This window comes from Enoplosus armatus, chromosome 1 (assembly GCF_043641665.1).
Source record: "Enoplosus armatus isolate fEnoArm2 chromosome 1, fEnoArm2.hap1, whole genome shotgun sequence".
Taxonomy (NCBI): Eukaryota; Metazoa; Chordata; class Actinopteri; order Centrarchiformes; family Enoplosidae; genus Enoplosus; species Enoplosus armatus.
This window is the reverse complement of record NC_092180.1, coordinates 15,244,074-15,254,993: the sequence shown is the minus strand read 5'-3', so window position 1 is coordinate 15,254,993 and position 10,920 is coordinate 15,244,074. Positions and strand designations below refer to the sequence as shown.

The following is a 10,920-nucleotide window of genomic DNA, read 5'->3' as shown; positions in this document are numbered from 1 at the left end:
CAACATTTTCTGTCAGTTTCTGTCTACAGTGACAGATGAGTGTGGCTGCACCATTAATACTTCCCATCTGTGGTTCAGCATAACACAATCTGTCATTGACCATAAATAATTCTCTCACAAACCTGAAACTAAAGATTTTATAATTTTATTATTTTCATCTGATTTGTCTATTATTTGTGTAGTAATAATTTTAGCACTTTTAGCAATTGGAATTGTGCTTATAGATCCTTTTTTGTTTTTTCCAGGTGAATTGGCAGACGAGGTCAGCCAGGTGATTTCAGAACTGGTTCCTGTGCGGGCTGACTGGCTTGCAAGTTTCAGTTCCTGTGCAGTACAGTAAAGCTACTCGCTTGGTCAGAGGATTGCAATGAAACCAGCTCAGGAGCGCAACCAGGAGTGCCTGCCTCCTAAGAAGAGGGACCTCCCAGTTAGTAACAGCAGTGGAGCTGGAGGGACAGGGGGAGTCGGGGCAGGAGGGGGAGGTGGTGGCAGTGGAGGTGGCGGTAGTGCTGGTGGTGGTATTGGAGAAGATGAAGTGGTTTCTATCCAGAACTCTGCAGCCAACAGTGACACTCAGGGAGGGACCCCATCTGGAGAGTGGCTGCGAGCTCAGCCGGGGCTTCATTACGGAGTGGATAATTCTGATGGCATACCGGCGGTGCCCGTTGATCAGTACAGTATGCTCTACAAAGTTGCTCTTCCATCTGTTACCTACTCGTCTGCCAGTCTTCACCCAGTGTTAAGCCACATTTCTCCAGCCTACACTGTACACTCTCCTCTCCTGCAGCATCCAGGCCTTTCCTATCCTCCACTTGGTTATGCCCAGATCCCTCATTCCTCTCTCCAGTTTGTTGGTTCCCCTTATGCAGCGGTACCTTACGCTCTACCCCCTGGCTTTGTCCCGGGATCATTAATCTCTCCCTCAGGCACCATTCCTCAGCCCCATGCTGTGTCCCACCTTGTTCCCTATCCATCTGTCATACAGGAAGGTGTTGTTTCCCCACCTCCCCAGGCCCAGGTAGCTGCTCATACCTTTGCCAAAGTTGCAGCTTCCAGCGGTGTCCCGCTGATGTTGTCTTCAGAGCAAGCTGCCCAGCAGCACCTTGGCACTGTAGGAGTCCTCTCTGCAACAGAGGTCAGCTCTCGAGGGATGCCAGTCTTCTACCACCCTCAGGGCGCCAGGGCTGCCACTGCCACCAGAGACCCCCACAGTGCCCAGCAGGAGAATGAACCAGAGATGAATGGAGGAGATAAAGAGCAGGGAGCCAGGGAGGTTGTACTAGACTCGGCCTATACTGCCAGAAATGCACGTCTGCTGCAGGTGGCATCCAGCTCTGCAGCGCAGGAGCACAGCCAAGACAGAGGCCTGCAGAACCGAAGGCTGGAAGAGAGGAGCTCACCTGGCCAGCGCAGCTCTCCAGACAGCGACCTGGAGGTAGGACACACTGATGGCCTCCTAACTTTTAGCAGTAAACTGGTGATAGAAACATCCATGTAAATGCTAACCTTGCTCCCTTCGTTCGTGGAATGATGTTACATATTGCAGCTTATATGTTGAGTAAAGGTTGTGTAAAAAGATGGAGAAACCACATTACTTGTTCATTAATACCCATAGCTTAGTTTTTTAAATGTTTTTCCATGTGTGAAAGTGTCACCTGATACAAAGAAAATCATATCATTCAACATGGCAAGCAACAGCAGCATGACCAACATTTGTGGAGCAACATTTTTGAAACAATGCTTATATTGATCAAGGAATAAAATGTATTTAAAAATATTTTTCATCAAGTTGTAGGGTATTAGAATAATTTGAGTTCATGGCTTTACATGGTTACTCACAGGAGTCTGCTTTTGGTGTGCATGTAAATGTAGTCATAGTATTCATAGTGATCTGGCCTTACGGTAGAGTAATTCTGTGTTTTAATTGCACACCTTCTTACCTCAGTATTTCTAAGACTTAATAGCCCGTGTTAATTTTAGACTCTACTTCCTTCCTTAATTGTGTGCTGTGGGTCCGTAGGTAATCGGGCAATCACTCACAACCAGACAATTGCTACTTTGTGCCAAAGCTATGCTATTTGTGGTTGCATGGAGATGCTCAGTGAAGCCCTCAGTGCTTCTTTTGTGATGGTGTGCAGGGGGAAGGAAGCATGTTGATTCCTTAATAAGTAAAATAGCTTCCGTCCTGTTGGTTTGTGCTGGCTGGCATCATTGTCAGCTAATCAATTATTTCAACCAACCAAATAGGGAGAAATGCTAACAACACCAAATAAAGGTCATTGCGAGTAGCTCCAGACTGTCTTGTTATCTTAGGAAAATGTTTTAAAATAAGGAAATTTGATGAGAAGAGTGATGTTAAAATGTATTATTGACTGATTCACACAGATATTTTATACTTAAATGCTGTAATTCAGGCTGCTGTGGGAGAACAGTTGGATGTCTTGTTGGAAATCGTGTCACATGAATTGTTGTGTGTTTCATCAAGTTGTCTGACTAACACTTAATCCCTTTAATCAACTTCCAGGTGCAGCAGGTGGTTGGTCGTTTGGCTTCCTCTAGCCAAGGTGGTAGTGGAGTGCGGAAAGAGGTCTCCTTTGCTCCCTTGAATCTTTCTCAGGGTGCCCAGAGAGCCAGAGATGTCCATGGAGAGAGCACAGGCGTAATTTCTGGCCGGACAGCATACACAGCCCAGCCTGTGAGTTACAGCGACCCCAGAGTGACCGGTCTCCAGCCGCAAGCAGGACAACCAGGCCATGCTGTCATGCTTGCCAATGGGCAACCAGTTCTTATTCCCCTGGAGTATCACCTGCAGCATCAGCCCCAACCACCACAGCAACACTACCCAGGACAGGCTAATAATGCCTCAGCCAGCCATGCCTCCACCACCATGGCCTCCCCTAATCTAAGCTTTAAAGCCTCTGATTCTTCAGCCAGAGTGTGCCTCCCTGAAAGGGCAGAGCTGACTATAGCTCAGCAGCAGCTCCCCCAGCAGCCTCTTGTCCAGCCAACAGCAGATGTGACTCAGGCCTTAGCTTCAAGCCTCGCTCCTACCCCGGCTCCCTGCAACCCGTCACACTTTATGAAGGGGGCCATCATCCAGCTGGCTACTGGGGAACTGAAGCGTGTGGAGGACTTGCAGACTCAGGACTTTGTGCGGAGCGCTGAGGTGAGTGGGGGTCTTAAGATAGACTCCAGCATGGTGGTGGACATCCGTGGCAGCCAGCAGAGACCAGGTCTTGTGTCGCTTCACTTTACTGTGGGGGAGCAGCAGAGCAAAGTGACCATTGACGTACCCCCGGAGCACCCCTTCTTTGTGTTCGGCCAGGGCTGGTCGTCCTGCAGCCCTGAACGCACAGCCCAGCTGTACGGCTTGGCCTGCCATCATCTGCAAGTAGGAGACGTGTGTGTGTCCATCACCCTGCAGCAGCAACTTCAGCCACAGCAGCAGAAACAACCACAGCACCATCATTCACAACAACAACAACAACAACAACACCAACACCAACACCACCAACAACAACAACAACAACAGCAGCAGCAGAACCTGTCCAGGACTTTGAGCAAAACCAACGCTACATCAGGACCTGGTCACCAGCTCATGGGGCCTCCTGCCCCTCAGCAGTCACGACCCCAGTCTCATTTCAGGCTAGACCGCATCCACAGAGAAAGACCGAGGGATGGAGAAAAAGATTTGGTTGATAAGGAGGAAGCCACACATTTTGGGGTTGTTGGGCACACTGAGTCGCCCATCAGACCAAGTAGGACCTCAGCAGAGCATCCGCGGAGCCAGAGCAGCTACCACTTGCACACAGAGGGCTCTGCTTTTGCAGGGGCAGGGATGGGAGCAATGCAGGCTGCGCTAGGTGCTTCTCAGAGGCGCTGGTCATCACCTGGCCTCCAAAGATACAATATGAAGGGAGATGAAGGGCCACGCCCTCAAATAAGCACCTCCGGCCACACAAGGCCCTCTTTCATCCCCCAGGAGGTCAAACTGTCCATTGAGGGGCGCTCTAATGCAGGGAAGTAGCATCATATTTGGTAGCAACTATAGAGGAGTCTGCCAAGGGTAAGAATGAGTCTGACAAGGAGAGAAAGAGGAAACAAAGAGTGCGAATGTAGCCTCAGAATGTTTGAGATTTTGCACACCTGAAAAATACAACATCTTTGTCTATCTGGTGAGAAGTTCTGGTCTGGTTTGGTTGTCACTCAGCCGCCAAAGGACTACAAGCCTGTGGTTTCCCAGCCAGCTGAGGTCTGACAGGGACAGGAAACGCTGAGTAGAAAGTATGTAGCCGATGAAATGCCTATCATAGTCCTTACACACTGCATTTCTCTTACTCCCTCCCTCCTTTGTCGCCACTTCCTTTCACCCATGCTTGGAGGTTACCATCGCATTCAGAACTCTCTTCCTTCCTTTTTGACCAAACTGTCTCTTTGGAAGACCACGTACTATGAAGAATGTGTTTGTAGCACAGTGAAGTTACCAACTCTGCAGGTTCTGGTGTATTTCAAAGATCACAGCCAGTGATCTTTAATCGCCTCCATTCCTAAGATCCTGTTTCCTTCAAAAGCATTTACCCAAAAAAAAGAGGAGAGTTGCTGACATCAGCAGCTCCCGTGGCGATGTTGGCACTGTTGGCGCTAACTGTCAGTGTATGTTACATTATGCTTCTCCGGCAGGAGTCTAAAACCTCTTTTGTCAGCAGAGATACTCTCTCGGCCTGCAAAGAAGGAGGTCTTCTCTCAGGCCAAGTGTGGCACGTCCCACTTGTCTTACAATCGAAATAGTGATAAATCAATCAGTCTGTTTGTTCAGCAATCAGTTTCCACTCCAAAAAAAAAAAAATTGCTTTCATTACACCCCTTCATGCCCTCTGGTTTAGACTGAGGGCCCTCACGTGTGTGTGTGTTTGCATAAATGCCGCATATTTGAATAATGCTTTGTTCTCCGTGATAACTAGAGATATCCCTCAGTCCCGTATCATCAGTGAGAATATCCATCACTTAGTGTTTAACTTTTTCCCCTTCAGAGAAACCTTTCCTATCCTGAGCGACACCCTCCCTTCTCCTCACTATACCTCCAAAGCTTTCCCGACCAGACAGGTAACTTTAAATGCAATTTTGAAGAGGAGGAGGAGGAGGAGGAGGAAGAGGAAGAGATGGCACTGGCTGGTCATCACCAAAGCCACCTAAACCAGAGAGACATTACCCTGTCACATCACTGGCTGCAGGCCACTTTAGCCGAAAACAGAAGAGTGGAAGGGCCTTGTAGTTTGCCTCGGAGAGAAGCCCTGTGTGAGTCCGTGACGAGGTGTTCTCTTTGTCCTCAACTTGAGTTACCCTTTGCTCAGTTACCAAATTAAAGCAATAGTTCTTTTTACAGCACGCCGCTGTACCGCTCTCCCCCAGGAATCTCTCGCCGTGCGCTGTTTTATATATGTATCTGTACATCTGAGGTGTGAGAACGGACCCTCTTTTAACCCCGGTGTTCATGGTGATGCACTATTTTGCTGTTCATTTTCATTGATGCTTCAGTATTTCTACACAAGCGATGCATGCCTTTGACAAAATTTCTCAAGGAATCATTGTGGATGAGACTGCTTCTCTTTGATTCTCCATCTCACTGATGATGTTTTCTCTTATATGGATTTACTCGAGTGCATCTCCAAGAAAGGCTTGACTCTAATTAAGTTGTGATCATCATCAAGTTATCTTCTGTTTAGTCTTTTGTTTGAACGTACACGGTCCCTTGCTTTCGTATTTTGGATATACTTTATCCAGTGGATCTTATGATTGTCTTGTGTTGCACATGTCACTCATTGACGTCACACTGACCTTGTTAATAGGAATCACAGTACAGTAGATGTTTTTTTTAATGAAGGGAATATGTTTGAAGTATTGTTGTTGGTGTTTTGTGGTGAGCGCGAGAGAGAGAGAGAGAGAGAAAACTGACTTGCATTTTTTAACTGTTTACAAATTAGCCAAGATGAATGCTGCAGTTTCCTCCTTCTGACAGATGTTCTCTTGTCACTGAAATCCAAAAATCCAAAAGGGTGAAATTGAAAATAAGTGCAATTAGACCACACATAAAATCATTCAGAGGTTTATAATCAGACAGCATTCCTCACACAGACATTCCCATCAGAAAGTGTAAATCACACAGTACCAGTTTTCTTTCTTTTGTCATAGATCTTTGGACTTCTGCAAAACACTTGATCACTTTTGAATATTTCATGCATTACCTGTCATATTTCCTTTCACTGGACGCGCTCAGACAGGAGGATCAGTTAGTTACGTGGTTGTTCAATTTTGTGTCTGACTAATGTGTTGGTGCTGTAACCCAGACACTGTTGTGTGTGTCTATCTGTCCTCTTCAACTCTCCTAACATAACTCCTCATGGTTCACTAAGTATACAGCCTGACCCTCTGTCAGCAGGTAGAGGGGCCAGACACAGTGACCTGAACTGAGGCTGGTGCTCCTCTGGTACTGTCTTTATGCGCAGCTTTAAAGGGTAGCTTCACATTTGTCTAAGTCTGTCTTATAACAATCCCTCCTGTCCATACTGGCCATGTAAAGATTCCTTCCTGATGCTGTTCCAGTGCAAGAGATATACAAAATCAACAGTCGTCTTTCTGTTCAAGCTAATATGAGGCTTCATTAGTCACAGTTAGACAAATCAAGTGAGTATCTTCCAAAGTTACAGTTCTTGTAGTACATAATTCACTCTTTTTGTCACTATTCCCCTGCAGCAGCTCAGCGGAGGAGGCCGTGAAATGCACAGAGCGGTATTTTGTTCTGTCCCAGCACTTAAAGTGGAATCACACCAGGAAGGGATTGCCTAATAACTAGTTCATTGTACATATGGACAAGTTAGTATTGTATTGAGATGGACTTGAAATATGTAAACCTATCCTTTTACAATGCTTTGCAATGGGATATAACGGCATTCAGAAAATAATTTTACCACAGTTTAAGAACACATCTTAGCATCAGAAGCTCGACCACATTGAGTTCTTTTTCATGCTGTAAGCAATATACGTAATACCTGAAAACATTTCACGTAGTCTTGGCGTTTTCTATGCAGTAAACTCAGTATTGTACCCGTCATTGTCTTAAGTACAGCTCTCTGAAGCAGTAGGGCAGGTTGGCGCTGATGCAGTCATTTTACATTGATGTCTGGTTATAGGATTTCTGCTTTAAATGACCTTTTTATAGGAATACAAACCAGTATTTTACTTTGCTACTTTCTTTTTTTTTTTTGCTCAGTGGTCCCATTCTTCCTACGTGCAGCACACTGAGTCACAGATCGGTGAGTTTGTATTGTCTTCTTCTTACGATGCCACACAGTTGGAGCCAAATCACTCAAGACGAGTGTCACGCAAATTTCCACGTGTTTGTCCTGCATTATTTTGGCACAATTGCCAAGCCACTTCAACATTGTATTCTAGGTCAAGAAGCATTTGATGGGATTTAAATGGTGCAAGCAGTGCCACTTGTGACTTTACCTCCTGTTAATTCTCACAGCAAGACCATCCTGTGCTACCATGAGCCTTGTTTTGTTATTGCCCTCTGCTTTGAGCAGTGCGTGCCACGTTAAGCAGGAAAGCTCAACTTCTACCAAGATGTCCAATGAATCTTTTTCACATCACTGATAGTCTGTTGCTGTAAGTAATTGCACTAAATGCCCTCCTTTACAGTGTTGTAAAATGAAAAATGTTGGTAAATTGAAGAGTTTCAAAATGTAAAGCACACAAAATCATGGAGAAATGGCAGGTTGTGTGTTTCTGTAGATAGATGTGTGTGTGTGTGTTTTTTTTTTTTTCTTTGTATAGATGGCTTTGATGATGCTTGTTGATAATGCCTTAAATTCTGCTTTGTACAATGTGTGAAATTGAAATAATGGAATAATGCTTCTGGTAGACGTGGTGTTCCCTTTTCAGGCTGCACAAGAGCGAATCAGAAATGTCAAGCCTTGACACTCTTGTCATGCTTATGAGCAGAAATTCATATTTACATTTCTCAAAGGGTGACAGTGAATTCTCTTTGGGCCCCCGAATGGTTCAACCATGAAATCTGCAACGTTTTGTTTGTGTGTTTTTTTTTTTTCATGATCTATTCCGTTACATTTTTAATACGCTCTTTATGCTTACCTTTTTAATTCCTGTTTTTGTGGAAGTGAAGTAAATGGAAGCTCCTCTCTGCACTTTTTACAAGACGATGCCAAGAGTGTCAGCAACGGAGGGCAATCCATTAATTCCACGCACACATCGACAGACAGACATGCACACATCCGTTGTTGTTTTGTTTTATTGTTGCACAAGATCAGTAGTTTTTTTTATCCCTTGGATTAATGGATTGTGTTTGGCGTCTTGTGCTTTGTCCCACGGTCTCTGGACAACAGAAAGTGGGTTTGAATAAATGGAGACGGACAGGCTGCATAAATCAGATAGCTTTCCATTGGTGGTAATGTAATGGTTTATTATGTTTTGTGATGTTGGCAGTGGGGATTTTTACTCTCTGTGAACTACTTCCTGTTGTTTGATCCAATATTGAACTGCAAAGGTGAATTTAGGACGGTTTCGGTGTTGTTGATGTCGAATTAAATCAGGAGAATGAGAACGGTTAAAAGTTTTAAAGAAGTCTGTGTATTTTTAGATTTGACATTGTACTTTTTTGGCACAAGGTGACACTGCTTTTTATGTGACGTGTAACTATCTTAAAAACAAACAAAAAACAGCATCTTTTTTTAAATGCCTAAATCTGCAAAATATATGCAATGATGTAAATGTAACATTCAATCCTCAAGTATAATCCAGGTTGTATGAACTTTGTATAGTGAGTTTTAATATCGTATGGCCGTACCAACATGTATTGATCTTTATCAGAAGCCTTAGAGTTGTCGACCGAAAGTGCTCCCTTAGAATACCCTACACCTACCTGACTTTAACAAAGCATTAATATCTCTATTTTGTTGCATTTTTATTTGTACCGTTTTTGAATAAAATAGATTTGTACTGTATATTTGTACCTCTCTGTGAACTACTTAGGGCGGTTTTTGTTTTTTTGTTTTGCTGTTTTAATTCTATGTACTTTAAGGACACAAAGATATTGTATTTTTATTGTTACAGCTAACTTGGAGACATTGCATTTATCATGTTTGTTAAGTAAACACAATATAATATATATATACAAATATAAATATAAACTATTATCCAACTTGTGTGCTGTGTTTCTTTAATGTTATTTATGTATTTGTTTTTCATTCTTTAGTTCATTATCACTGATGCATTATTATACAATAATCATTTTAATGCTGTAGCTGATTTAACTCCCTTTTACACTGTTGGGTAGTGTAACCTGTAATACTGCATCTTACTCTACAAGTCGATCATATGTCTATAATGTCAAGTAAGTATAGCTGCAGTGGTACAAAGCTATGGAAGCCAATAATGGCTGTAATGATTTGAATCTTATAAGCAACTGAATCTGTAATAACATTTAACTCCTACTGAATACTAAATGCCACTGAATATATACAGCAGCTTTTATGTATTTTACTTTGAAAACCATCTATCTGCATTTACGTGGTTTGAATTCCCCTGAGTTCTTTAAAGTGGTGCAGTTTCAATTTATTTTAGGTTTCACTAATTCAGATAGAAAACTTAACGGTACTTACTCGATATACAATACTCAATATTATATATTTAAGTTACTCAAAATAAATTTGTCAAATTATGATCTAAAAATCACACCTAGTAGCTTAAAAGTAATGTAAATTGTACTGTTTAAATCCAAATTAAACCAAAATTCAAAGTATAAAAGTTTAAATTTCAGATTTTTAGATCATAATTTGACTAATTAAAGCAACTTTAATATACTTTAAAGACTTGAATTTGTTAACCCTGAGGTCTTGAAATGTCTCAACATTTCAAAGAGGGAAATTCAGACCTCCAACAAACAAACACAAATGCCTGAGTGACACCGAATCTGTTAAACATAATTATGTATTTTTGTGTATAAAACAAAGGAGTGACGTGACACTGGACACTATAGTATATAGTAAAGTCAATGTTTATTTCCACATTCTTTACCAGGTTTCATCATGATCTGTACATCTGTTAATCCAGTAACAGAGGATGGCATCCCCAAAGTGCCATCCAGTCAGAATGCATTGATATCGCAGCAAGCATGAATGTTCTCATTAGCAGTTTAAGCTCATTCATTTGGCCTTGTTCAGAGATTTGTTTTGTAAACATGGACATTGAGAGAAAATCCTGATAGAATTAATATAGAAAGGCCAACGTTTTTTAATAACATTTTTCTTTTTTGATTTAACTGTAAAAAACAGGCAGGCATAAACTAACAGTAGAACACAAGCTCATATTGAACCATTCTAGGACAAGTGCAGTTTCACGACATGCAGTGCTTACCTAAATCCAGACTGAAAGTACTGCTCGTAAAGACCAGGATCACTTCAGAGTTCATGGTGCTTCCTTTGCAATAGTGTGTCAGACCACAGAAGCCGCAGTTTTCTGTCGCATTAGTCCACTCTAGGACAAAGGGGATCACAGCAATTTCAAAGAGCAACCTCTGAGAATACCCAGTATTCATAGTCTGAGAGAAGAGAGAAATAAATGACACCTGAAGACTTTATCGAGAACACTAATCTGCCCTTGGTACAGTATGTCATGAATAAGATGGCAGTGAGACCCTGTTGCTTTCATGTGCTGAACTAGGAAGAGAAAACGCATCTCAGAAGACAAAAGTGTCTCTAGAAAAGTCACACGACTGCCTGAAACTGTCATATGATACATCTATAAATGATTCTTATGGACCAGGGTGTTGTGTCTAGGCTCTGAGCCTCTCACTGAGTTAAATTGCCTGAGAAGCTAAACTCTTTACATTGAAGTCTGTTTAAA

General features: G+C 42.7%; 1 protein-coding gene across 1 annotated transcript; it reads left to right on the top strand.

Moving 5' to 3' along the window:
- The first annotated feature begins 367 nt into the window (after nt 1-367).
- atxn1l (ataxin 1-like) lies at nt 368-4,093 on the top strand. Its single transcript, XM_070910481.1, has 3 exons — nt 368-1,435; nt 2,525-3,467; nt 3,531-4,093. The coding sequence occupies exons 1-3, from the start codon at nt 368-370 to the stop codon at nt 4,025-4,027; spliced, it is 2,508 nt and encodes an 835-aa protein (XP_070766582.1). The 3' UTR covers nt 4,028-4,093.
- The last annotated feature ends 6,827 nt before the right edge of the window (nt 4,094-10,920 follow it).

Excerpts from the sequence above, each read along its gene's own strand:
- atxn1l (XM_070910481.1), top strand. The coding sequence starts at position 368 with ATGAAACCAGCTCAGGAGCGCAACCAGGAGTGCCTGCCTCCTAAGAAG. Across the intron at positions 1,436-2,524 it reads CTCCAGACAGCGACCTGGAG|GTGCAGCAGGTGGTTGGTCG; the intron begins GTAGGACACACT and ends ATCAACTTCCAG. Across the intron at positions 3,468-3,530 it reads GAAACAACCACAGCACCATC|AGCAGCAGCAGAACCTGTCC; the intron begins ATTCACAACAAC and ends AACAACAACAAC.